The sequence below is a fragment of the Saitoella complicata genome (assembly GCF_001661265.1).
Source record: "Saitoella complicata NRRL Y-17804 unplaced genomic scaffold SAICOscaffold_7, whole genome shotgun sequence".
Taxonomy (NCBI): Eukaryota; Fungi; Ascomycota; class Saitoellomycetes; order Saitoellales; family Saitoellaceae; genus Saitoella; species Saitoella complicata.
In genome coordinates, this window is record NW_017566998.1 from 461801 (window position 1) to 487329 (window position 25529).

At 52.8% G+C, this 25529-nt stretch overlaps 13 protein-coding genes across 13 annotated transcripts; 8 read left to right on the top strand and 5 right to left on the bottom strand.

The window, feature by feature from the left end:
* Nucleotides 1-188: 188 nt before the first annotated feature.
* On the bottom strand, nt 189-861 carry SAICODRAFT_6533 (uncharacterized protein; the record flags this gene model as incomplete). Its single annotated transcript, XM_019170138.1, has 3 exons — nt 189-578; nt 646-707; nt 765-861. 3 exons carry the CDS (start codon nt 859-861, stop codon nt 189-191), a joined length of 549 nt encoding a protein of 182 aa, XP_019025363.1.
* Nucleotides 862-1194: 333 nt separating this feature from the next.
* SAICODRAFT_78556 (glutaredoxin) lies at nt 1195-1704 on the bottom strand (the record flags this gene model as incomplete). Its single annotated transcript, XM_019171122.1, has 2 exons — nt 1658-1704; nt 1195-1599 (listed from the first exon to the last, which is right to left on the bottom strand). Coding segments are annotated over exons 1-2 (444 nt in total), but the record flags the coding sequence as incomplete, so codon positions are not given.
* Nucleotides 1705-1820: 116 nt separating this feature from the next.
* Nucleotides 1821-2702, top strand: SAICODRAFT_6535 (uncharacterized protein; the record flags this gene model as incomplete). Its single annotated transcript, XM_019170139.1, has 1 exon — nt 1821-2702. The coding sequence occupies one exon, from the start codon at nt 1821-1823 to the stop codon at nt 2700-2702; it is 882 nt and encodes a 293-aa protein (XP_019025365.1).
* Nucleotides 2703-3204: 502 nt separating this feature from the next.
* On the top strand, nt 3205-4026 carry SAICODRAFT_55168 (uncharacterized protein; the record flags this gene model as incomplete). The annotated part of the gene is made up of 1 exon (XM_019169351.1): nt 3205-4026. The coding sequence occupies one exon, from the start codon at nt 3205-3207 to the stop codon at nt 4024-4026; it is 822 nt and encodes a 273-aa protein (XP_019025366.1).
* A 1710-nt stretch (nt 4027-5736) lies between these two features.
* SAICODRAFT_34397 (uncharacterized protein) lies at nt 5737-6931 on the bottom strand (the record flags this gene model as incomplete). Its single annotated transcript, XM_019168357.1, has 3 exons — nt 5737-5886; nt 5977-6816; nt 6872-6931. 3 exons carry the CDS (start codon nt 6929-6931, stop codon nt 5737-5739), a joined length of 1050 nt encoding a protein of 349 aa, XP_019025367.1.
* A 495-nt stretch (nt 6932-7426) lies between these two features.
* On the top strand, nt 7427-8278 carry SAICODRAFT_55288 (translation protein; the record flags this gene model as incomplete). The annotated part of the gene is made up of 1 exon (XM_019169365.1): nt 7427-8278. One exon carries the CDS (start codon nt 7427-7429, stop codon nt 8276-8278), a length of 852 nt encoding a protein of 283 aa, XP_019025368.1.
* A 233-nt stretch (nt 8279-8511) lies between these two features.
* Nucleotides 8512-9311, bottom strand: SAICODRAFT_24548 (uncharacterized protein; the record flags this gene model as incomplete). Its single annotated transcript, XM_019166788.1, has 2 exons — nt 8512-9071; nt 9122-9311. The coding sequence occupies 2 exons, from the start codon at nt 9309-9311 to the stop codon at nt 8512-8514; spliced, it is 750 nt and encodes a 249-aa protein (XP_019025369.1).
* Nucleotides 9312-9418: 107 nt separating this feature from the next.
* SAICODRAFT_70471 (uncharacterized protein) lies at nt 9419-10985 on the top strand (the record flags this gene model as incomplete). Its single annotated transcript, XM_019170576.1, has 3 exons — nt 9419-9620; nt 9671-9782; nt 9836-10985. The coding sequence occupies exons 1-3, from the start codon at nt 9521-9523 to the stop codon at nt 10983-10985; spliced, it is 1362 nt and encodes a 453-aa protein (XP_019025370.1). The 5' UTR covers nt 9419-9520.
* A 2114-nt stretch (nt 10986-13099) lies between these two features.
* SAICODRAFT_18326 (uncharacterized protein) lies at nt 13100-13788 on the top strand. Its single transcript, XM_019165936.1, has one exon. The coding sequence runs from the start codon at nt 13245-13247 to the stop codon at nt 13674-13676; it is 432 nt and encodes a 143-aa protein (XP_019025371.1). The 5' UTR covers nt 13100-13244; the 3' UTR covers nt 13677-13788.
* An 852-nt stretch (nt 13789-14640) lies between these two features.
* Nucleotides 14641-17210, bottom strand: SAICODRAFT_216555 (uncharacterized protein). Its single transcript, XM_019166450.1, has 3 exons — nt 16198-17210; nt 16021-16146; nt 14641-15660 (listed from the first exon to the last, which is right to left on the bottom strand). The coding sequence occupies exons 1-3, from the start codon at nt 16756-16758 to the stop codon at nt 14692-14694; spliced, it is 1656 nt and encodes a 551-aa protein (XP_019025372.1). The 5' UTR covers nt 16759-17210; the 3' UTR covers nt 14641-14691.
* Nucleotides 17211-19506: 2296 nt separating this feature from the next.
* Nucleotides 19507-20511, top strand: SAICODRAFT_42668 (uncharacterized protein; the record flags this gene model as incomplete). Its single annotated transcript, XM_019168707.1, has 1 exon — nt 19507-20511. A coding segment is annotated over one exon (1005 nt), but the record flags the coding sequence as incomplete, so codon positions are not given.
* Nucleotides 20512-21833: 1322 nt separating this feature from the next.
* Nucleotides 21834-22451, top strand: SAICODRAFT_47864 (Sucraseferredoxin-like protein; the record flags this gene model as incomplete). The annotated part of the gene is made up of 1 exon (XM_019168905.1): nt 21834-22451. A coding segment is annotated over one exon (618 nt), but the record flags the coding sequence as incomplete, so codon positions are not given.
* A 356-nt stretch (nt 22452-22807) lies between these two features.
* Nucleotides 22808-24008, top strand: SAICODRAFT_6545 (histone deacetylase 8; the record flags this gene model as incomplete). Its single annotated transcript, XM_019170148.1, has 2 exons — nt 22808-23129; nt 23188-24008. The coding sequence occupies 2 exons, from the start codon at nt 22808-22810 to the stop codon at nt 24006-24008; spliced, it is 1143 nt and encodes a 380-aa protein (XP_019025375.1).
* Between the last annotated feature and the right edge of the window lie 1521 nt (nt 24009-25529).

The window sequence follows — 25529 nt, forward strand, 5'->3', positions numbered from 1 at the left end:
CCTTATTTAGGTTTTATTCTGGGTTTAAGGCGCATGGGTTTTTTTTCAATTGCATGCATGGGTGTGGTGAGAAAGGAAGCGTTGTTGGGTTTTCTATAACGGCGGGCTTGATGGGCCGTGGGTTCTATACTAATTCAGAGACAGAGGAAAAGAGAGCATAAAGCAAATATGAGCATCAGGATGTCATGTCATGCTCCCTTGTACTTGTATTTTAATCCCTCCAAACCGCTGATATCCGCCTCAACACCCCTCATCCAATACCTCAGCACCTCCGCAACCCCACATACCACGACCGGGATATACCACACCACCCACGAAACCTCATCCACCCCTCCTCTCAACACCCTGCTCTTTATTCCACCGTTCACAGCTGCGAGGAGTGAGAGCGTTAGGTTGAGGAATGGAAGGTAGGAGAGTGGGAAGGGCGTTTGCTGGGCGTGGAGGGGAAGGGAGAGGAGGGTGTAGGAGGTTAGTGAGAGGGAGGTTATTGAGAGGAGAATTGGTAGGGCGCCGACTCCTGTTGGTAAGGCCATTAGGAAGATTGGACATAGCGCTAAAATGATGAGGGCGAAGGCTTTCTGTGTGAGCGACGCAAGTTAGCATTCATCGGTGAAAACAAGGGGTAGAGGGGGTGAGCGGACGTACTCTGTAAAGAGTATTCTGTGCTTCATCCTGTGCACGCAACTTTGTTATGAGTGCTTCTTGTTCTGTGGACATGACAGAGTCAGCGAGATGTCTTCGATGCAGAAGATTGTCATACCAACCTTGCTCGTCAATTGCTTCGGGTTGGGCATTGTCTTCGGCGAATTCTTCTGGGGCGTTGAAGGGGTTTCGGTGGTTCAAGCCGCGGGATCTGACCATTGATGGAGGATACGGGTGATTGAGGGATGGCGGTCGAGGAAGAGGAGGGGGGGGGGGAGGAAAGGGGAAATATGGTGTGTCTACGTTACAGCCTGTTCTCGGCAAGGGTTCTCCGACTCACGACTTCTTAAGAAACATGAAACGGCCGATAATGCCCATATGTATCATCCAAACGTATTTATTAGAGGAGTGAGCAAGCTTCCGCGCTCACCGCTTGCCTATGAATACCGGCAACGAACATGCACACCTCCATCCCTTCTCTCATATCGTAGCGATTATTCCACCTCTCATGATGCTCTAAGCATCAGCCTTAGGCCCAGACCCCTCCACAACAGCCGGAACAAGCACACCAGCCTTCTCCAACATCTCCTCCAACTCCCCACTCTGATGCATGCCAACCAAAATATCACACCCCCCAACAAACTCCTCATTCAAATACAACTGCGGAATCGTCGGCCAATTCGAGTACTCCTTGATACCATGTCTCAAGTCTTCGTCTTCGAGGACGTTGTACGCTGCGAGTTTCTCGGGATCGACGCCTTGGAGACCGAGGATTTGGACGGTGGCGCGGGAGAAGCCGCACATGGGTTGTTCGGGTGTGCCTTTCATGAAGAGGACTACTGGAGCTGATTTTACGGCTGCATCGATAGCGGATTTGGTTTCGGTTGAGAGGGGACGGGAGGTGAGGAGGAGACGGGGGAGGGTTGGGAGGGCTGTTGGGCGGGCGAGGGTGGTGGCCTATATCAAAACAGTCAGCGTTTTTTGGGCTATAAGAGAGGAAAGAAGGAGGACGTACGGTAGCCAAAGTCTTGCGGAAGATGGATCGAGTGAACATTGTTGGAGGTTATGTGTTGTTCTCAGCGAATGGGTATTTTGCGTATTTCGAGATGCAGCTTCATGCATGTACGCGTAAGCGGCCAAACCGCGGATGCCCAACCCATCCACCATCTTACAACACAATGGCATCGACAATGGACATCCCAAGAACCCTCCGCGCACCCCTCTACCCCCTCCTCGGCATCCCCCGTCTCCTAACAACCTCCACCCTCCTCAAACCCATCGCGTTCACCTCTGCCATCGCGGCCGGCGTAACGGGTGTGTGGGTCAAGTATGCCTTTGGGCCTACGTTGTATTTGGTGAGGAGTGAGTGGTTTGGGTGGTTGATCCCTTTCAAGAGTTATACCAAGATCATGGGGCAGATATTTTGGAGGGGAGTGGATTTGGTCAAGTATGTTTCTTCGTCCTCGACGAATTCAAAGTTGGAACAGTGGGGATTCGGTGTTCTGGATAAAATGAGGGCACTGGATACGCAGTGGTGGATGGCGGTGGTGTTTACGTTGATCCAAGCCGGCGTTGTGGTCAACTACCTCGTCGGATGGCGAATCCGTGCTGAAGCCGCGAAAGTCGGACATGCCGTCCTCGCCGCGGAGAGAGCCAAGAACCGTACCTCCTCTTCCTCAACAGTGAAGGCAGTCGAAGAGAAAGAAGTCGTGAAACCCACTCCGGCACCAAAGCAGAAAGGCAATTGGATCATGCGCTACACCGTCAACCAAATAAAGAGTCTGTTGATGACACCGATCTACGCCATTCCAGTCCTCGGGCAACTGCTCTACGCATACACCCGGGCACCGCAAATTGCCTCTTCTTACCTTCTCCCACTCGATCCCGTTCTCGCTCGTCGTTTGTTGAATGATCCGAAGGAGGAGTGGAGCGTGAGGGGGTTTGGGTTGGTTGCGGGGATGTTGGGTGGGGTGCCTATTTTGGGCAGTCTGTTCCGGGTTGGGAGTATGGTTGGAGGAGCGATGCTGTTGGCGGAGGTTGAGAGGGGGAGAAGGGAGTAAGCCTATTCCCAAACGGGATCGATATGGATGACCAGGCCTGTTCCGGTACTCAGCCCCACAACAACGCCCATTGGCCAGGTCTTAAGACTGCACCTACGCTCGAAGCAGCGCACAACCGTTGTACCCGACTGGTCTGACTGCCACATGCAGGGTCCGGCCGATACCGATAGCACAGACGTCATCTGGCGCTAGTTCGTCTCCACACATCGCGCGTCGATCCTCCACAATAAGATGCATCCAGACCGACGGTGAGAAAAATCCGGGAGATGCCGTCTACACTTCGATCATAGGGCTTGCAATTGGGGGCTTGTTGCAATTGGGGGAAGGACGACGGAGGCTATAAGAAGGGAGCTTTCCCCCGCTGGGTTGTGGTTCCTCACCTTCTCAATTACCAACAACAACAACAATGTTCAAGTCACTTCTTACCGCGGCCTTGGCCTTGACCTCCCTCACCTCCACCCTCGCCGCTCCCGCTCCCGTCATGGAGAAGCGCGCCCACGAGATGAATATCACCGACATCAACATCCTCAACTACGCCCTCACCCTCGAGCACCTCGAAGCTAACTTCTACGCAACCGGTCTCGCAAACTTCTCCGCCGACGCATTCACCTCCGCCGGATACCCTTCCTACATCCGTGACAACATCGCGGAGATCGGAAGACAGGAAGCTCAGCATGTGTCGTTTTTGAGTACGGCGTTGGGTGCGGCTGCTGTTGAGGCTTGCACGTACCAGTTCCCTGTTACCGACGTTCCGTCTTTCCTTGCCGTTGCGCAGGTTCTCGAGGGTGTCGGAGTGTCCGCATACCTCGGTGCCGCCAAGGATATCCAGGTAAAGGACTACCTTACCGCCGCTGGATCCATCCTCACCGTCGAGGCTCGTCACTCCGCATGGTTGCGTTCCGCAGTCGGTGGATTGTCTCCTTTCCCCGCCGCTGAGGATACCCCCCTCGACTACGACGAAGTCTACACCCTCGCTTCCGCATTCATCACCGCTTGCCCCTCCACCAACTCCCAGCTCCCGCCCGACCTCATGGCTTTCCCCGCTCTCGCTGCTTCCCCCGCGTCCGGCGTGAAGCCCAATGACACCATCACCCTCACCACTGACGCTAACCCCGATGGCGAGGTCGTGTATGCTGCGTTCATCTCCGCTTTGTCTACTGTTTGGAGTGAGATCTCTCCGTCGGGTCAGGTTAAGGTTCCTGCGGCTTTGGCGCCGGGGCAGGTCTACGTGGTGTTGACCAAGAACGGAACGAGTGTTGCTGACGAGGATATCGTTGCTGGCCCGGCCATTGTTGATGTGTTGGTTGACTACATCAAGTACTGAGCAGCATCAGAAGGAGTGTATGCTAGGAAGGTGTTTGGACGGTTTATTTTTTCTTCATTGTGACGTGTTAGGTTGATTCTTTGTGGGACAATCGGCGGTCTTTAATACTTTGTTTGTTATTTTCGTGCTTTAATACCATTCGTGACCAAGTCCTCCACCTTCAACCCTAAATTCTTTTTCACCAGGCCGTTGTGTGTACTGACACCCACAGGCTAGTCCAAGTGTATGCGCCTAGCGATACCCTCTCCTTTCTCGAATTCAAGAATTCTGCAATCGCCCTCAATACATCACCGACCGTCACTCCTCCCTGCCCCCGTGAAGCGCGAATATCAGTATCCCTCCATTAAACTCGGAAAAGGCCGATGACGAGCCTTACTCGCGTGCATGCGGGACGGGTGAAGTAATGATTGGTACAGGCTGATGCAGGATTGATGTTTTTGGCGTAAACGTTCGCTTGGGTCGTGAGGTCCTTTGCCAAAAAAAGAGCGTCCGGGAAGGACGGGGTCCTATCTGCCACAGGAAATCTCTGCCAGTTAGACAAGGATGCACACTCGGTCTCGAATCCGAATTCATTCTTGCCATTCCAATTACCCACATCCTTACCATTCTTATGCGACATGGTCACACACGGTGGGTTCACCAACTTAAAACATCTGTCATTGGAGCTGAGGGGACGTCTCGATCAACCATTTCCACGAGGGAGCAGGTGGCAAGATTGGATAGGATATGCTCGAGGAGTTCAACTTGTTCGAGAACGCAAGTTTCTGCTGACATTATAAAGGTATCATGGTTCTGTATGGCCAAAAGAGGGAGGGCTGCTTGCGATACATCCGATAAAATTGGGTTCCCACGGATCACGGTATACGGATACGGGATCCATGCCGCCGGGGTTAATTGGTGCGCGTACCCCAGCTGCAGGGACTCTACGGATACGATTTTTACATGGTGAACAATCTCGAAAGCATTGCAGCTTATTTTCATTGATGATTTTGGCTGGTATCCCTATTCCTATCCAATCCGAAACTTAGCTATATGTAATTTTTATGCTCCGTACGAAGGTTGTTGCGAGAGGATCTTTAATAACCATGAGATTGTTTTTACTTCAGCTAAACCGGAGGTTGCTGGGCGGGAGGGAGGTGTCCTTATGTAAGGAAACTTGGCATGTGAGAGCAGCACATGGGGAGGGACCGTGTCATGTGGACCCTTCAACCAAAAATAGTAGCGTGGGAGGGGTTAAATTAAACTTTGAATTTATGGCGTGATTGGTCAGCGGACGGCAGCTGTCCGTCTACCAGAAATAGCGGCTATCACCAGGCTGGGTTGGTTGTCCTCCTGCCAGGATGATCTCCTTACAAACTGATCACAAATCCCTAGTGTCCCTCAGATCCACTCCCCCTCCTTACTCAAGTAGTTCACGATCCCTTCCATGATCTCCTCAACGGTGATTCCCTTATGACCTGGAGAGGCCTCAATGATCCTTGGTGGTTGTCTTGCGGTACGTTTGATCATGACGGCAGCGCCGGCCCCGGCTCGACTTTCCCACGAGTTACGGATACACATTGATGAGTATGCAAGATACGAGGGTAGCAACTTCGAAAGCACATCAATTCAGCTGCAATCGAACGAATGTAACTGGTATCCCTATCCTTACTTCCCCCACATTCTCCCACGAATTCCAAAGCACAAACATAAACACTATCGTAAACCCACTTACTCCCCTTGCTTCGTCAACAAACCAACAGCAGTAGAATCCCTCGTTCCAGCCTTTCCGGCCTCCTCCAGTTTCTCAGCATGTGCGGTACTAGCTCTCCTTGACTTCGTCTCCTCGCTGGGCTCTGCCATACTCGCTCTCCTCAACCTCTGCGAAGCTTCGGGGAAGAGGTCTTGATCCCTACCACTGTTCCTGGAAGCGACGGAGGGGTCGTTGTCGATGAGTGCGGGACCACCGACAGCCTCGTCATCTGAGTCCCCTAGGTCGAAGGGATCAGCGTTGGTCGGGGGAGGCCGCGCACGAAGGGGTTCCCATTTACGGGAGGGGGAAGAGGCCTGAGCCGCGGCGCCAGCGTTGGAGGGAGCGAGGTTTGAAGATGCGGTGCGGGACGTGAGGTCTTCGGTTGCGATTGCGCTGTTTCCGCGGGAAGGCAGGGAGGGCTTGAACAGGTTTGGGTTGGTTGGAGCGCGGTGAGCATCTCCCGAATTATCCCTGATTTCCAACGCGGAAAAGTCATCACCCAACACTCTTGGATCCGCGTCATACTGTCCACTCACACGGCCTTGGTATTGACCATACTGTCCCTGTCCCTGTCCCTGCTGCTCCTGTCCAGCAAACTCATTCTCGAGACGTCCCTTAACCTTCGTGAACCACCCAGTAATGTTCTTCCTGGTCTCATTGAAACCCTTTGTCAAGTTCTCCTTAATGACAGGGAGGTCATCATCGAGAAACGAACGCTGGTTCTCGGGTGTCTCGCGCCCATACAGATCCTCGTTCTGTCTATAATGCCTCTGGGACTCTTCCTGCGCACGGCGCATAGCTCGGCGCTCATATCTCTCACTCAACTCTCTCGCCAAACGCTCGTCGGCCTCGAGTTGAGATTGATCGGTTGCGGTCGCAATTTGACGAGCATATGACTCGTCGTCAACCGCTGGGCTGCGGGTATTTGGGCGTGCTGGCGTTTCGGGTTGGAAGGAGTCATCGGTAAGGGACAAGAGGGCGTTGAATGCCTTCTCCGGGTTGTAGTCGGCTGCAATGAGGATCGCACGGATGACTTTGTCCTCGACGTCCGGGAAGGCCTGCTTGCAGCGTCAGTTCAATGTACAAGTCCATGCAGCACAACAACTTGCAAACCTCCTTAAGTGTAGCCCTCTGCTCTTCCCTTGGATCAACGACCTTCGGTCTCGCGGGCATAATCGGGGGTGGAATGTCGTCCACACGGTCCAAGACGGTATTGGGTGCTACTGGCGCAACCACCGGAGGGGAGGAAACAGGAGGGGATGACATGGTTTGTTAAAGGTAGAACCGATCGCAAAGTATGTTAAAAGTATCGAACGGAGCTTTATGGGGTTTGGTCGAGTTAATTGAGGATGGTCTTGGCTGAGGCTCAGCGTCGTACACCGGCGTAGCGAACCCCGGCTGCCCTGACTCGCGTGCCGAGCAACGTCATATAAAATGCTCAACGATGGTTATGAGGGTTCAGCCTCAGAATACATTCATTTGAAATCCACAATAATAACTTCGCTTCATCTCCTTGTATGGCAGAGATGTGTTGGGCCGCCCCTCGAACTTTTGGCTCTGTGCCTGAGAAATACGACGCCGACATTTTGAGCACCAACGGATCAGTCGACGCAGCATATAGCCATCATGATACGGAGACCACTGTGTATGGCCTCGCTCGAGACCGCTATGTCTTTGACCTCTATCACCAGATCTATCGCTCGCCGCGGACTTGCGACCGTCGCCGACGTCGCACCAGCAGCAGCAGCACCAGCAAGGAAGAAGCAGCGAGTGTTGCCGCTATTGCATCACACCCCAGAACACGCCCACGATAGGAAGCAGCTTCCTGTACGGCCAGGTCTCCTCGCCATCAAGCGTGGTATGACTGCGTTGTGGGACGAACGCGGAAACCGCATCCCTGTCACCATCCTCCAATTCGACCGTTGTCAAGTGACCGCCGTCAAGACTCGCCAGAAGGAAGGTTACTTCGCTGTCCAAGTCGGTGCATCCTACCGCAGCCCAAAGAACGTCACAAAACCTATGCTCGGCCACTTTGCCAAGGCTGAAGTGGCGCCGAAGAAGAAGGTGAAGGAGTTCCGAGTCAAGGATGAGTCGGGTCTTCTCCCGATTGGAACTTTGTTGGGTGCAGACTTCTTCAAGCCCGGAAACTACGTGGATATCAGGGGTATTGGTAAGGGTAAGGGTTTTGCCGGTGTCATGAAGAGACACGGTTTCTCGGGTCTGCCGGCGTCTCACGGTGTGACTAAGTCGCATCGTTCTGCTGGTGCGATGGGTAACAACCAGGATCCCGGACGTGTTTGGCCCGGTAAGAAGATGGCTGGTCGTATGGGAGGAAAGCAGATTACAACGCAGAACGTGCAGGTCATGAAGATTGATCTGGAGAACCAGACGATCTTGGTTAAGGGTCATGTTCCTGGAAACGATAAGGCTTTCGTGCAGGTGCAGGATTCCATCAAGAAGAAGTTGTTGGAGATGCCGGAGGACCCGTTGAAGGTGAATGTGGAGGAGAAGTCGGCGTAAAATGGTGTGAGTTGGGTTGACGTGAGGTAAAAGATCTAAGCATGGGGTATAGCGGCTCAAACTGAAGCCAGGTTGGCGCGGATTTCTTTTTATGGGAACGTAAATGAATTTGGCATATTATTGTGCTCAAGTCGATCCCGTATGTATGATTATAAAGTGTATTGCGCAATCTAGCCAAAACCCCAAACGCCGTACCCACAAGCCATCCGTCCATTTCCTTCCCTTGCCTCCGATCACGGATTTGCTGCAGCGTATCTCTTAAACCATCCTCTCACCTTCACCAAGAACATTCTCAAATTCCTAGTCTCGTTAAGGAGAGCCACATACCGGTCCATATCTTGTGGCGGAATATTCGGGTGGCTATCTGACACTTCGTAGTCTTGCTTTGACAAATCCAGCAAAACCCAGTACTCCCGCTCTGGATCGCGTTCATTGACTGCATTGAAAACAATACGAATGTGGTCCTCTCCACGGCGCGTGAGGCGGTCAATTCGCAAGCCGAGCTGCTCCTCAAAGAATGCTACCTCTGGCTCGTCCTTGTTCTTTTGTTTTGCGAGTCGTTCCCGTTCAGCTGCTAAAATCGCTCGTCTCTTGGAAATAGCTGACTCGGTATCGGCAATCTGACGTTGAAAGAGGGTGAGGGAGTCGCGCATTGAACGCTCTTTCGTTGAGAATTGCGCAATGGAAGATTCAACTTCGGCTTTCTCGAGGCGCTCCTTCTCGATCGCGGAATGGGCCTCTTCCTGTTTGGTCTTGTAGTGCTCGAGCTGTTTGGTGCGGTTCTTGTGGGTTTCTAAATCATTTGGTTAGCATACACCCCGAAAGTTCGCGCTTTGTAAGTACCTCTATCCTCCGCAATGCCCTTCGCAAACTCCGTTCTCTCCCTCAAGATCTTCTCGCGTCCACTGGCGACAAACGCGTCGAATCTCAACGTAAACTTGGCCATCTTCGCCTTCAACTCTGCGAAAGGGCTCTCAACCATCGGCAACGCATGGCTCACGCCCAATCCTTTCGTTTCCATCGCGATAGACATTATTGATTCTGTTGAAGATGAGGGTGTCTTCAGGTCGAGGATGTTATGGGTGTATGCATAAACATTGGATGTGCCTGGAGTGGTGCTATAGCAACCATGCGCCCTGACGAACCTCACTTCAACGCCAGCAGCGACGAAAAGTCGGTAAATTGGTCAAATACGCTTGTCGCCATCCTGAAAGGTCATTGTTCTTCTGTTTGAACGCAAATATGACCAGCGCCGACGTTCGCGACGCGTTCAACCTTCCCGCCAAGCCGGAGGGAGGACCACCAGCACCAAAGAAGGTCAAGGCCCCGCAGCCTCGTCTTGGTTCGTCTTACTGTGCTTCTTTCTTTGTATATATCCTAATGGTTTTGCAGATGGTATCACTCGTGAGCTATACTCGCTGCTCGGCGACAACGTCCCACCAGTCGCCATCCAACAGAACAAGTTCAAAGAGCGACCAAAGCTCCGACAGAAAGCTGCATCATGGTATACCCTCCCTCTCCCGCTTGTACAGAAAACGAGACTGACTGGGTGTACAGGATATGGAAACCTTTCTCCAACGGTGCGCGAGCAGATGAACTACAGTTAAGTCATTGGGTCAAGAAGATAGACGGGCAAGATGGCGAGGGAGCGATGTACCGCTTTGAGGAGTTCAACAAAAGTGTGGACATCATTCAGTATACCGACATGGAGTACAACTCAGAGCTTCAGGATGGGGATTGGTCAAAAGAGGAGACGGACTACCTCTTCTCACTCTGCAAGGAATATGACCTGCGATTCGTCGTCCTCGCAGATCGTTACGATTTCCAAGGAAGACAACGCTCCATGGAAGAAATCAAGGACAGATACTACGCTGTATGCCGAAAGATCACTACTTCACGGACACCGCTATCAATCATGACACCGCAGCAAATGGATCGCTATCATCAACTGCAATACGACAAATCACGCGAAGTGGAGCGGAAAGCATATGTCACCGCGCTTCTTCAGAGATCACCCGAGGAGGTTGCGGAAGAAGAGGCCTTGTTCATCGAAGCCAAACGTATCGAGGCGAACGAGAAGCGTATGGCCCAGGAAAGAGCAGAATTGCTGAGACTCCTCGAGAGCCCACCGAGCAAGGGATCGATCGCATCATATACCGGCTCTCAAGGTCTCGCTGCTCTTGCGAACAACATGCTCCTTGCGGACAAGAACAAGAAGAAGAAGCCTACCATCGACGGTATCGTTGGCGTTCCAGGTGCTACCGCAACACCACCAGCAAAGGAATCTCCAGCACCGCAAAAGAAACCACAGCACAACGCTCTCAAGAAACTTACTCCACGCGAAGAAGTCCTTTTCGGCATTTCTTACCACGAGAAGCTCACGCCCGGTGTTGCTCTTCGTTCTACCAAGCTTTCTAACCTCAAGCCCACTGTCGCTCAGAAGGTCACCACGGCTATGACCGAGTTGGGTATTTCGACTACACTCACCATGCCCACGGCTCGCACCAGTGCCATGTACGAACAGTTACAACAAGCGATTGGTGTACTGCTTGAGACGAAGAAGCAGGCGGACAAGTTGGAGACGGAGATCAGGGTTGCGAGGGCTAGAGGTGGAAGCTTCGGAGAAGCTGAAGCGGAGGGACGAGGAAAGAGGGGTGGTAGCGTGGATGATGCTGGGAGAGCATCGAAGAGGCCGAAGAAGCCATAAGAATCACGCTTTTTACTAGGACCGTTTGCGGTTGTTCGTTTGCTATTTCTGGGCGTTAGGGAGTTATGACTCAAGCCATCAATCATCTCTTTTTGGCATGGCATCTCTGATCACGTCTTTCATCTCATCAATTCCAACATCAGACCTCTCGGGTACTTTCACCTTGGGGGTCCCTTTCTATTCGTCCCCAAAGTCCCTGCAGGGCGTAAAGCGGAACAGCCACGGAGGCACTCGGAACAGTAACCCCCTATCCGATTCGGCCCGAGACTGAAAGTCAGATGGCGTGTCTGACGTGAACTCTCCGATGCATAAGGGAACATGTACAAACCTTGCCAGTCGTAACATCATTTTCTGATGAGGTCACATCGCAATCTCGTTCTGCCATGCTCCCTCCCTCGTCTTCGTCACGAACTGCAAATCACAACCACCTCCATCTCACCGCGGGCCTTGGCCAGCCGAGCCCCGCTGCCGGCCCCAGCTCGAGCCCCATCTCCCGAGCCCTGCTTGCAGCATTTCGCCTCGTTCAGATAGCCAGACGTTCAGGCCGCCGATATAAATATCTGTCTGACGCTGCTGTGACGTGATAATAGCAAATTGTTCCACCTTCATGAAATGCTCAATGTAACTCTAACTGCTGCACGCGATACTTGGCAGGCATGCGTATCAGCTGCCGAGCCTCTTGACAGCCAAGGAAATGGGCACGTCATCCCTCACCATTGGCAATTGAGGTCATGTACGAGCAATTGACCCCGTTGTAGTTGCAGCAAATGACGTGCCTCTCACCTATCCATCACGCACCTGCCCTCGCCTGGACGCACGGCACAACGGGCGACGTACGGTACCCTGCACAAAGGCACTCCCGTGACGATCACACACAACACGCGTGCCGACCCTCATATGTATGGCGACATGACAGGGTAACATGTGCGCAATTTTAGCAAACGTGCACACCACATTTCGTCATGAAGCCGTCGTGAAATGGGATGGCGGATAATGCATCGAGATCGAGGAGTGGAATCGGTATGACGCTCGTTTCGCCAGTGAGGGGCGAATTGTTGTCACCTGGTGTGCGGGGACATCAGTTGGGAGGGGGACCTCGAGAGGAGCGTGATTGCGTCAGCTGAACACCTCCCTCGGCACGGCTCACCCCTTCGTGGTGGCAAAGTCCTCGAGCGCTGTCCTCTCAGATCTGTCTGACACTGACACCTTACCCCGCTTGTATCAACAAGTAGAGTGTGGATTGTGTATGTCTCGTGCATAGGCCTGCTGTTTACGTAACAAACGGGAAATTTTTGCGTAACGGGTTCAGAGTCGAGAAAGTGTGAACCAATCTCAATTAACCTTAAGCTTGAGGAGAGTGGGGCAAGAGAGGGATGTCTAAGGTTATGCCGTGTGATTACATACGCAAGATTGTCCTAATCAGCAGAGAATTACCGGGCATCTCGAGCGGTGAAGCGTGAGCGGACCGCACGGGTGCTGCTCAGGTCAGCAGAGTTCAGGTGTACGCGTGAACAATCCAACTCAATTTCCCCGCATTGTAGGGTCAGGGGCTTACGAAAGAAGTCGCCAGAACCTGCCTGAACGAACAATCAGGTCACGCCCGGCCCACAGTCTCACCTTCAGCCGAATCTCAAGGCATCCCTTGCTTAACGTCCCTCTCAAATCGAACCTTCGAATTTCCTGTTCGAGTCGATAAACGTTCTCGTATTAACCGCGCGCGCCGTTTTGAGGTTTTTGCTGTGTTGGGGAGTTAATAAATATGCGCATAAAAAGGAAGGGAACAAAGGGAGGGGAAGAGGTCTCAAGGGGGGGGGGGGGGGGTGGTTACAATTGTGTGGATCGCGTATTCGCGTTTTGGTATTCTGAAGCTTGTCAAGCCGATGAGGGTAGATGTCGTGATCACAGTCATGGCCAAGACTCACGAATAATTTGAGTCACCTTGGTAGTTGATGGGTTTCGATTGCATTTCTGGCGGGACGCGGCACGGCTTGGCTCAGAATGTGCTCATATGGCGCAACGCGCGTAAACTCACCGGCCCCAAGTACTGACTCACCCGAGAAATATAAAGAAGGATGGGACCCCCCACCAACCGACCTCCTCATCATCTCATACCGAACACAGTCAAAGGGGAAGCCCATCGATTCCGTCTACGTACGAACGAATAGCAGTCATTGTCACTGACACCATCCGCTCTACCACTACACCACAACCACACACCTATCTCTTACCCGAGCTACTTTACGATCCACGACATTTGAGATGGATACCGACTACTGCATGGTCTGCGGAAAGCACACTCTCGGAAGCGTCTACTGCTCCCAATCCTGCCGCCTCTCCGAACTGGAAGCATCAATACTCCCAACCTCCCTCTCTACATCCAACACCCCCGCCCTCTCCACTGCCTCCTCCGCCCCTTCGACTCCCTCATCGAGTCCTCAGGTCATCCCGCATACACACAACCTACTATCACCTTCCGCATTCAGCCTGAGTTCTTCGCCTCCGAGGACTTCGCTGAATAATTACCAGGCTTACGATGTGTTCGCTGCACCGGCTCTTGACCCCTTTGCGAAGGGAAGAAGACGGAGTACGGAGGAGACTGAGAAGCTTGGACGGAGTGCTGAGTGGATGATGAGGCAATGGAGCAACGAGTTCCGGAAGAGCAAGAGAGGTCCCATCATCGGAAGGACATAAACGAAAAAAAGTCGTTCCATTACGACAAACACAAAAAACCACAAAACGAAAAGCCAAAAAAAGGCGACGACGACGATAGGGCCAAGCAGGGCAACACAAAACAATCCTACACTTCTTCTTTGTGATTTCGGATATGGGTGTTTCTTTTTCGAGTTCTTACGCATTTGTTATTGGGTTGCACACGGGCGTTTTTCTTTCAACAGCAGGGATATCTCTTCATTCTCCATACTCTACATAGTACTAGGATCCTCAACGGACTACCATTACCGTCTCCTCTTCTCCTTTCTCAAGAGGAGGCTCGGCTTAGATTAGCTATAGCAAACATCATCACTCTACCATCTCCATCTCCATCTCCATCTCCATCTCCATCTCCATCTCCATCTCCACTTCGCCCCCGCCTTAGAGAACCAGCAATTCGGATCGATCATCCACGAGCGTCTTGTGATCGACGAGATGCCGCCGTATGAGTCACGCGCGCACTGTATGATGTCATCTGCCCAGCACCGCCACCACACTGAGAGTCCGAGCCTCGGGCATTTAGGCATCCGAATCGCCTGTGATCGGCGATTGATCAAGGGGGGCCGTGCACGGACCACTTGCTATTAATAGAACGCCGTACACACTTGCAATAGGGGCTGGGGCAGCTGCTGCACAAGGGAGGTGAACGCAAGGGATGAAGTCGGATGAAGGAGAGAGATGGAAGTTATCGTGGAAGAGAACCTTGGCAGTCTTCGGTATCACGCCGAGAAAGTCTCCGAAGGCGCTGCGCTTACTGCAACTCCATCTCCGTGGAAGCAAGCCTTGTCAAACCCCCAAGGCCTCGGCTCTGCGGGACAAACTTACCCCGCACACCCTTGTCATTCTTCACATCTCACCGTCTGTTTTTATGACATGTACCGCGGCACATATGTAATCGAGACATAATCCTTAATTGTAGAGCTATCGTAGGGGTATACAATGGTATCAATATTATTCCTCTCACTTACATCGGCCCATACATCTCCGAGCTGCGTGCTTACTTGGACAAATCCGGCACATTTCTCTCCACCTCCCTCTTCTTCGCCCACTGCATAACTTTCTCAATCCCCGCTTTTCCCGCCAGCGCCCTCTCCTCCTTCAACAACCTCAACCGCTCCGCTTCAGCAGATTTTTTGTCTTCCCATTCTTTACGTTTTTGGTCGGCGGATATGTCGTATGATTCGCGGGCTTGGGAGCGAGAGGTGAGGGAGAAGTGAGGGGAGTGGGGGGTTGTGAGGGGTTGGTGGGAGGGGTGGGGGATGAAGGGTTCTTTTTCGGTCGCGGAGGTCGTGGAGGGTGCGCGTTTCTTTTGGGGTATGACTTGGCCCGGGACAGGACGAGAGGGTTTAGCGAGAAGGGGCTTTTCCTGTCCCACCATAGATTTCCTCACACTCGCCCTCCGATCCGTAGCGAAACTGAACTCCTTGACCTCAGTCGTAGTAGTACCCCCTGCTTTCTTCTGACCAACACTCGCGCCCTCGGGGTTGTAGACTGCCATCGGAACCGGCTTCGCTTTGAATTCGCGGCGGGCACGGTCAGCGACAGCGACTTCCTCCCTTTTCTGATCGAGTTCGAGATGGCGTTTTGCGGCGAAGGCGGAGAGTTTGGGGGATGATGGCTTGGTTACCTTGGGGGCAGCGGGTGGGGGTTGGAGGGCGCGGCGGATCGGGGAAGTTGTTTCGATTTTGCGACGTTTGAGGGGGGCGGGGGAATCGACAGGCATTGAGAGTGTACCTGTTGTAAAGGTTGGTCGGGGTGATGCCGAGTCCGAGCGTTGACGCTTCTTCGTCGGTGCAGGATGTGTTGGTGCCGGTGCTGGTGCTGGTGCTGGTGCCTTCACCAGCGACGCGGCAGTCTTCATAAGATTCGGCTGCACCGGTCTTGTGGGCCTCATCGGCGACCCCAACGGATTCTTCGAACTCGCCTTACTCGGGCTAAATGCCGAGAAAGCCTTAACCTTCTTCCCCTTCTCCTTCTCCTTCGCATCCATCGCACCAAAGTCGATCTTGGGAACCTTCTGATCCGGTTTCTCCACTTTGTGATTGCTGGCTGCTTTGCCGGGGCTGAATGCTGAGAACGGCTTCAGTGCGGTTTTGCGTGGTGAGACGACTGGCACGGGGGATGATTCGGGCGACGATGACGGCTTGGTTGGCGATGCCTCTTCAGGAGGGAGCAATCCCATATCCTTCGTACTCGCAGGCGTCAGTGACGGCAAGCGTCTCGATTTCGCGGGTGAAGGCGTCAGTCGCGGTTTCTTCTGTGCAGAAGACAGAATCTGCTCAAATGAATCATCTGGCATTTCGTCGTCCTCTTCCCCCTCGTCCACTTCTGGTGCGATAATGCTTCGCTTCTTACTCGGACTGAACCCAAGACCACTCAAACTGACCCTCGCGCCCCTCTCTTCGTCATATACCAAGCTCCTCTCGAATGAGTCGTCAGACTCCGCACCCGACTCGTCGTCGTCAACGCCGTGGACTTCGGGGTCGAAGACAGGGGTGTGAGCTTTGGGTGATAGAGCTGCCTTGCGGAGGGGTGTATGCATGTCTGTGGGGTTCGAAAGGATTTCTGAGAGACGAGATGGCTTGCGCTTCTTAGCAGAAGATGCTGGTGTGAATTGCTTGACTTCTTCCTCCTGATGTTCTTCTTCTGCTTCCTCTTCCTGCTCCTCTTCTTGCTCTGGCTCCTGCTCTGATTCCTCCGCAGTCTCCGCCTCTGCAACCACCGGCGACGGCGCATCTCCCAAAATCTCACTCAACCTTTGCCTCTTCCTCTTCACACTCCTCGCTGGCATCGGTTCATCCGCATCCTTCAAAGGCACCAGAATATCCCCTGGCTTGATCGGCGACATTCCCTCATTCGCTTCCTCCTCCTGCTCTTCTTCCTCTTCTTCAGGCGCAACCATAGTCTTCAAACGCGTGGATCGGCGCGTAGAGCGTGTCGATACAGGTGTAGAAGCCGCAGCAGCTCTTGGCAAAGTCTTTGGCGTAACGGTCCCCGTCGCTCTCGCGGGAGCAGGCGAAGCCGTCGGAGTAGAAGACGCGAGCTTTCTCGACGAGCGGCGCATTTTGTCTGATAACTGTAACGAGTTCGATGTGATCCTGTTGGACAAATGTATGCTATGTTATTCCCGCGCGTAGGAAACGTGAAGGCAGGCTTCTTTGTGGATTCTTTCGCTGCTCTGGGATCCTTTCTTGCGCTCACCCCCTGGGCGGACGTGATTTCTGGGAACCCCGTGGCTCAGTCACTCCGCCACAAGACTCAAGCGCGTTGGTGAAGGACATCGAAATTCCAAGAGGCAACGACAAGAACTCTGCAGTGGTTAGGATAGTAATGATTTACGGAAAGCCGATGTTTCCAAGACCATATGACTGGTAGTATCCAACAGCTATCTCAACAGTGCTGGTTCAGTGCTCCGCCATAGTGAAGCTGTAAGGGATAGATCACTCAGCAAAACATCCCTTAGGGTTATGACATCTTGGAACTTTGTTACCTTGGGAGTACTTCGCGTTACTGTTGGACGTCCTGGTCAGCCGGCGGACTTGGCAAGACCGCAACACATGGGTACACCATACGCTTGAACTCACAATACGACTAATCAGATGGCAATTGGGGTTACTACATGGAGCTCGAATTCCTCCTCTGGCAGTCCAGTCTGGACACAGCTGCGTTGGATTCGCAAGGTTCTTATATTTGTCAGAATGCAGGTTTACGTTAGGTTCGCACGAATGGTCTGATCTGGAGGGCTGGGAATAGTGAAGCTGGATCCCGGATAGGTTCTATGTAAAGAAGATTGGCCATCTCTCAATGTCCGTAAAACCCTGTTTTTTTCCTTACTGAAACTCAGGCTAAGACGGGACCCTGGGGTCGGCTCCAGTTGTGATCATTCTTAGCCCCTCGGCAACACGACTGCAACTGTTTACTACCTTCACCTGTCCTAGCTAAATCCATAAGCTCGCTAGCACAATCGATCAAAAACCTTCACCGCCCTCTACTCTACATATAGCTACCCTATTGCAAGCCCAAACCGCCCTCACTCGCATCCTCGGGCATCCCTGAAGACCCCAAGCAACCAGAAACCTTCCACTTCGCTTGCCCTCCCCTTCCACATGAAAAACGTAAAAACCTACAAAACTAGCTTCGATCTCAACGTGCACAAGCGGCACCGGCGTTTCTCTTTCCGCGAAGCCGAAGGGGCACTGGCGCACCGAGGCTAACTGGATTAGGAAGGACCCCGGTTTGGCGCAGTTGGCGTTGAGGTTGCTGGAAAGTTCCCAGGGTGTCTGTTAGCCGTGTCTACGGGGTTACGGGATGCAAGGAAGAAGAGGGGAGGTCGTGGAGTGGTGAGAGGGGGTCATGGGGGAGCAGTGTGGTGAGTGCGTGGGTCAATGCCATGGCCAGTGAGTGTCGATCGATATCATGCGGGGTTTTGCGGTGTTTGGCAATTGGCTCAATGTTTCGCCGAAAGAACCTGGCAATGCTACCGTATCTTGCCAGCGTGTAGGAAATCGATTGGACATGTAATGCTGGCGTGGTGTTTCGCAATCGGTCACACGATCCACCAGGTGCGGAGTCGCACCGAGCTGCCAGGCCTCACGTATGAGTCCCGCGCCGATGGGATGAGCTTAAATGAATGTCAATCGCAAACCTCCTCCCAGAGTCACGAGGTTTGCATCAAACATCTTCCAAGAACCTTGGAAAGCGGGGTAACCTGAACATGAAACCGCGGCTGTAACACCTGATGCATCGGTCCCTCAACCGACCCCATGATCATCGAAAGGGATGCGCTGAGATGAAGAGGAGCCCTTTTGGGCTTTTCGACATGTTACACTACGTTTACGTGGCATCTTACCGAGGTGCCGACACTCTCTACACACCCTTGCCAAGGTCCTCCTTATATGTGACGAACTGTAAGCCTCGCCTGAGGTCACAAGACATCCTCCCCCATCTAACCTGATAAAATCTGAAAGAAAAGCATCATCTGACTCCCCTCCTTCTTGCTTTGTCCAATAACCCTCTCACGGCAGCGGTTACTCGTAGAGTGCGGTGATGTGCGCGTGATTCATGAGGCGCTCGAGATGAGCCTCACGACATGAGAGTTATATGAAAGCCAATCGAACCGAGCCGTACGAAGCAAGGCTGAGCAAACGTTGTAAGGATCATGAGTCATTTTGCAACCCAGTCGCGCGATTTGCTTTGTGTCCTATCTGACCAGTCAAGAGGTCGCACTGTCGTCACCAGCACCCTTATCTCTCGTTGGAGAACAGCAGCTGATAGCAGTCGTCGGAAGGAAGTCCGGGATTTCGGCACACGTTGTTCTGGTCCCCACGTACTAAGCGACTGACGTTTCTTGACTAAGAGGTCGCGCCGTTTTTTAAGGTCGGAACAAACCCAAGCTAATTAGTTCCTTCCGACCAATTCCGCGCGCGCCCGCTGCAGATTCATAAGCTTCCTTCTTCGCCCTCGGGGTCCCTTCAACACCAACACCAATACCAACAACCAACGAACGACAAAACAAACCGCATACATCCAGTGTTATACCATCGAAATCAACACCAGTTCCAGCTTATCTCATTGAATGCCTGGAATCGCCTTTGAACACTTCGCCGCCGAGAACGCTACCCACAACACCCACCCCGCCACCATCATTGGTGGTGAGGTTTACAGTACTTCCACGTACGCCCATGAACAGACCGAGTTTGATCATGCAAGCGACCTCGCCGACCTCAAGGAGCAAGCGAAGCTCATGCAGCAGGTTCTGTTGAGTACCGCCGATTTGCCTCTTTTCGCCCGTGGTCCGCGTCGACTCGCTCCCATCGAGAGATTGCCCGTTGAGATTCTACAGAAGATTCTGGGTGAGGTCGCCACCCAGCCAGGAGGAATCTACAACAGCTTGAAGGATTTGAATGCATGTCAGACTGTTTCGAAGGTCTTTCATGCCTACACCATGCCGCTTCTTTACTCGCACGTACCCGTCTCCGCGTCCCCCGTTTTCGCCAAGTTCTTGCACGGATTGCAGGACGATCCGTTCAAGGGCTCGCTTGTTAAGACGCTTGACTTTTCGGGGTTCACGAGTGTTGGGATGGGAAGGACGGGGCGGATGAACAAGGAGATTCAGATGTTTACTGCTACGACCCTTGATATGTGCTTGGCGCTTACTCCGAATTTGCAGCAGTTGCTCTTGAGCGAGCATGTCGAGCACGATATTGATTTCAACATCATTGCGCGCCTGCTTGGTGGTGACATGCCCTACATCAAGGCTCTTGACTTTTGCGCCATTACCTCGAACGAGTTGGTTCGCGCTATGACCGACTTTGTCGATGTTAACATGCTCAGCGCCGCGCCGTTCTTTGCTTTGCCGCGTTTGGAGAGGCTTTCGTTCCACGAGTGTTCGACCGTTCCCTCTCGCGTCTTTGCTGCGCTCTTGCCTCGCCTTCACAGGTTGACTCACCTCGATTTGACCCACACTCAGGTCACTTCCGACACTTTGATGTCCATCAGCCGGAAGGCTAGGTTGCAGCACCTCTCCTTGAGCCGCTGTTCTAAGCTCTCCACTGAGGCCGTCGCCGAGTTCTTGTTGACGCACCCTGCTGCTCGCAATCTCGTCTCCTTGAACCTTCGTGCGTCTGGCAAAGTCATGTCTGAGGACCACCTCGACATCATCTTGCCTTCCCTCCCTCGCACCTTGAAGTCTATCAACCTTGGCGGCAACACCGAGTTCGGAGACAACCACCTTCCGCTTCTTCCCTCCACTGTCGAAGAACTCGGCATCGCTTGGAGCAAAGTCACTATCGACGGCCTCAAGGAGAACCTGTCCCCAAACATCCACACGGTCGACCTTACCGGCGTCCGTAACGCCACTGCCTTCTCCATCCTCAACAACTTCCTCCTCACACCAAACCCAATGCAACCCCGCACCTTCCACCACAACATCCGCGTCTTCGAACTCTCCGACGTCCTCATCTCCCACCTCGACGCATTCGCTTCCAAGTCCGTTGCGTGGCGCGTGGTTCAGGGCCGTGGACGTAGGGGATGGGTTGTCAGGAACGATGTTTTTGAGGAGGAGAGAGTGCTCAAAATGGAGGCTCCTTATTGTTATGGGTTTTTGAGTCGGAAGGTTAGTGTTGTTAAGAGGGGGGCGGAGTTCCCGGGGATGGAGGGGGATGATCAGGGGGCGTACGAGAGGGGGATTTATCGCTTCTATGCTTATGGGAAGTGAAGTGTCTGTCAAGCATGCAGTTGCAGGCGTGTTAATGTGTGAATGTTGGAGGATGAGAAGAGTGAGTGTACGATATCGCTGTCTGAATGCGCTGGCCGCAGTCGCCTCTTCACTCAACACTTTTTGACGCAGGACGTTCGGGTTCTGTTTTTTTTTGTTATTCGGGATCACTGGGGTTTCCTGTCATTATCATCATTGTTTGCAAAGGGATTGGAATGGGTTCCAAGTTTGCTTTGGGGTATTTTTTGCATTGCGAAGGGATTGCTTGCTATCATTACTACATTCGTTTGGGGTTGTCTGACTGGGTATTACTTGCTATCAAGGATTGCTATGGGGTTTTGGTATGCCTAGGGTAGGGTACATTATATGGGTAGGCTCGTTGAATCGAGCATAATCGTCGTAATGGATTCTGATTCATTCTGATTGTACTCCTTCCTTCTTTTATCCTCTTGACTACAACTGCCTTGGTATTTTCCCTTTGTAATCAGATTCCATCAGATAACCCTATGGTTCACTCGGGAAGAGCCTCCCGAAATGAACGTCACCACACCGCAAATCTGATCCGCGCTCAAAACTCAACTCCAACAAGACCAGATCAACCAACCCACAAGGGTGCAATCTGTTGATCCACCACAAGAATGAGTTGGCTCAAATCCGCAATCTCCTCCGCCCTCTCCTCAAGGGGCCCTACTCCCGCAAACAGCACCCCTGGTACTCCAACAACCGAAGCTCCGGCTCCCGTGCTCACCGTCTCCCAAGACGGCAACGACGACATCCCCGCCTTCCCCCTCGCCCACGGTGACTGCAACACCTGCGCAACCCCATGCCCCGACCACGCCCAATACCCTGACTCCCTCCGCAAAACGATCGAATGGGAAGAACCCATGAAAGGATCCGTCATGACTTACGGGAAGCATTTCGTGATCGCAACGGGAAGTGGAAAGATGAATTGGGAGCATGAGGTCAGTGAGGTTGAGGGCACGATGGCGCACGAGGTAGGCAAGATCGTGTATAATCGGACGAGTGGAAAGAGGACTGTATTGACGAATTCGAGCATGGCTGTACCGTATGAGGAGGAGGAAAACAAGACCGACGTGCTTGTTTTACCGGATTGGAAGTTCGTGGAGGAGATCAAGCCGGAGCAGGCATCTGATCTTGTCTCTCATTTCGTCGACGAGCAGGCCGAGGCGGGAAAGGGGTTGAAGGTACGTGATGCGGAGTGGGATGCGATCGTCCTGATCTGCTCCCACCGCAAACGCGACAAACGCTGTGGTATTACAGCCCCCTATCTCCGCAACGAATTCGAACGCTCCCTCCGCTCCCATAACCTCTGGCGTGATCCTGACGACTCGCGCCCCAACGGCGGAGTGGGAGTCTTCTTCGTCTCTCACATCGGGGGTCACAAGTTCGCTGGAAACGTGATTATCTACCGGAAAGAGAAGGGAGAGGGAATTTGGTATGGGAAGGTTGAGCCGTGTCATGTTGAGAGGATCGTGGAGGAAACGGTTGTTAGTGGGATGGTGTTTGAGGGGTTGTTGAGGGGTGGAGTGGAGGGAAGGAAGGAGATGTTTTGAAGGGCAAGTTAACGGGAATGATAGAGCAGATGAATATACAAGTGGCTTGGAAACGGAAAAAAGTATCAATTGAAGGGGGCCTGATTTTGTGCCGAAAGTGGAAGTCCTCGTTACAGGGACACTCCACCGAATGCTCCTTACGTAAACAAACGACCACCCACACAGCCATGACAGTCCTCGCCGACAAACTTACCCATAATGCCGGCGAAAGCCAGATACCTACACCAATAACATTAGTAACCACCTCGCCAGGTCCAGATGAAGCCGCTAAACCCCCGAAGCGAAGACGAGTTGGTTATGCTTGGTCTCAAAAGTATCAATCCATGGCATCGAAGCTTCCCTCGAACATTGACCGCGCACGTCTGGTTCATAATCTTACCCGTGCTTATGGTCTTCTTGGTTCTGGGAAGATCGAGATTATTGAGCCGAGAGCGGCGGAGGAGGGGGAGATTGGGGTTTATCATGACGAGGGGATGGTCAGGTATTTGTTGCATGGGGAGGTGGAGGGCGAGGAGGAGAGCAGTGGGAGTGAGGGAGAGAGGGAGGAGGAAAGAGATGGAGGTGGAGGGAGGAAGATGGAGAAGGGTGAGAGGTATGGGTTGATGTATGATTGTCCGGAGTTCGAAGGGATGGGGGAGTATGTCCGTTCGTTGCCCTCAATATACCCCCTCGTCTGCATACAGGCTAACATCTGGTGGAATAGGGTATGTAGCAGGTACGTCGATTGAGGCAGCAACCAGACTCCTGACCCAGGAACTCACACACGCAATCCACTGGGACGGCGGACGACACCACGCACGCCGTGCTTCCGCCGCTGGGTTCTGTTATGTCAATGACGCCGTCCTCGCAATTCTTAAGCTGCGTACGCAGTTTGATAGGGTGTTGTATATCGACGTGGATTTACACCACGGCGACGGCGTCGAGCAAGCATTCATCCGGTCAGACCGAGTCTGTACCGTCTCTTTCCACCGATACGATCCCGGCTTCTATCCCGGTACAGGTAGTGTCCGGGACTGTGGAAAAGGCAAGGGAGCGGGATACGCGATTAACGTACCACTGAAACGTGGGCTTGGAGGCGCGATGTTGGGGAAATGCTGGGATGAAGTCGTGGAAAAGATCGTGGAGGTTTGGAGGCCGGGAGCTGTGGTGGTGTGTTGTGGGGTTGATGGGATGACGAGGGATAGGCATAAAATGTGGAATCTCGCACCGGAGGATTACGCAGATTGCGTCCGAAAGGTTCTTGAGTGGGACATACCGACGCTTTTCTTGGGCGGTGGGGGGTATAACCATGCGGACGCAGCACGGTGTTGGACATATCTCACGAGTGTGATCGTGGGCTCGGGAGTGGAGTTGGAGTTGAGCAGAGAGATACCGGAGGAGCTTGAGGCTGTGGATTACGATGCTTTTGGGCCAGATTATGAGTTGAGCGTTGAGAGGGGCCAGCAGGGTGATGAGAATACGGAGGAGAGTTTGGGGGAGGTGGTGGGGAGTTTGAGGGAGTATATTGAAAAGATGAGGGCTTGACGAAACCAACGCATGTGAGAAATAGGTTGGTGAGGGAAGATGGAGATACACAGGGGGACAAGGATGAGCAGAGACATGGCCATGGGCGTGAGGACTCATGCGAAAGGCTAATGTGTGAAGCACCGCACCCAAAGGAGAAAACATCAGCATTTACTACCCAAAGCAAAATGTACGGGTTTATTCGCCAAGAATTGGCGATTACGGCAGCACAGGCCCCGAACCCTCCGTCTGCCGTGCACGTGCATTTCCGCGGAACTGTTTCGGTCCCGGCTTCGGATTCACTCACACCGGGGTGCCGTGCGCTCATATGCAGCAATTGCGGATGCAATTCGTCAAAGCAATCTCGAATCTGAAGTACTGCTATGGACTTGGGTAATGCCTCGGTTCGGGCTACCTTTTGGACAGGTGCACGTGCGATGTAATCATACGTCCGGTTAATGGTCACAGCGACGTCTTGTAGCTAAACCTGCAGCTACAACTGTTCGTGTTGCTATTTATAAACGAGTGCATGAGGAGCGTTCTGGCCAGTGCCAGTGCCATATTGCAGCAGAATTGCAATTGCAACGCACGGTGCGTGATTGGCAGCAGGAGGTTAAGGTTCTCGGTTGGCCAAAGTCAATTGCAAAGCGAGAGAGCGTCATTCGCTCGACTAGAACTCCGGTAAACCCAGATTGAAAGTAAAAGACGTCCTTCGCCACTCACGAACACTTAAAGCGGGGCGTACTTTGCCATTTCGACCGGCATCGCACTATCCCCGTTAGCGCAAAGAAATACACCAAGTATATCACCCACCGTACTGAACTCCAGACAATCGCAAGTAGTTTGCTCGTTGATATCTTCAGTCTTCAGCTCCTTCACCGTTCTCAGATCTCGACGAGCCGACTTCGAATCCTGCAGCCGAGGCCTAGGCTTTAACCGAACCGATATCCCTGTTCTGCCGCTCACTTGCCGTTTCTGGGAGGACCCTGGTTTGACTACACGGACGACTGTCTTCAGCCGGATTTAAACCTAATTACCGACGACGTCAGCCGCTGCACGGGTTCGCACTTGCAATTGAGTTACAATCTACGAGTTACGAGCTCGCACCAGCCTCAGTTCCATTCACCACTTTGATCGCGGTTCCGTTTGCTCCGCCACAACTTTCACATTCACGATCTCGCTCGGTAATCTCGAGACCTTTTCGCTCAAGTTCTGTTTGTCCGAAAGTCAATCAACGCTTGATCGTTACGTCCATTGCAAAGAAGGAGAGACAAGGGATTTGAAATAGCTACTTTGTAGCTACCGATCACACAATTGATCTGACACCATGTCGAACACTACTGGCCGTACGTTAACAACGAGTTAAGCCTGCTCCTGGCTGCATTACATCCCCTTTCCCAATAATCCCTTACTGACTCTGTCCAATAGTTATCACGACCATATCCTCAACAACGACAGATGCAACAACAACCGGCATCCTCACCACAATAACCACTACCGACTCCCCCGCCACATCCTCCTCCTCCTCCTCCTCCTCCTCCT

Bases quoted from the DNA above. Each gene is read 5' to 3' on its own strand.
- SAICODRAFT_216555 (XM_019166450.1), bottom strand. From the start codon at position 16,758: ATGCGCCGCTCGTCGAGAAAGCTCGCGTCTTCTACTCCGACGGCTTCG. The intron at 16,147-16,197 runs GCTCACACCCCT...GACGACGACGAG, and splicing joins AGGCAGCTCTATCACCCAAA to TCGGGTGCGGAGTCTGACGA. The intron at 15,661-16,020 runs GTGGACGAGGGG...GAGAAGGAGAAG, and splicing joins GAAGCATTATCGCACCAGAA to GGGAAGAAGGTTAAGGCTTT.
- SAICODRAFT_18326 (XM_019165936.1), top strand. From the start codon at position 13,245: ATGGATACCGACTACTGCATGGTCTGCGGAAAGCACACTCTCGGAAGC.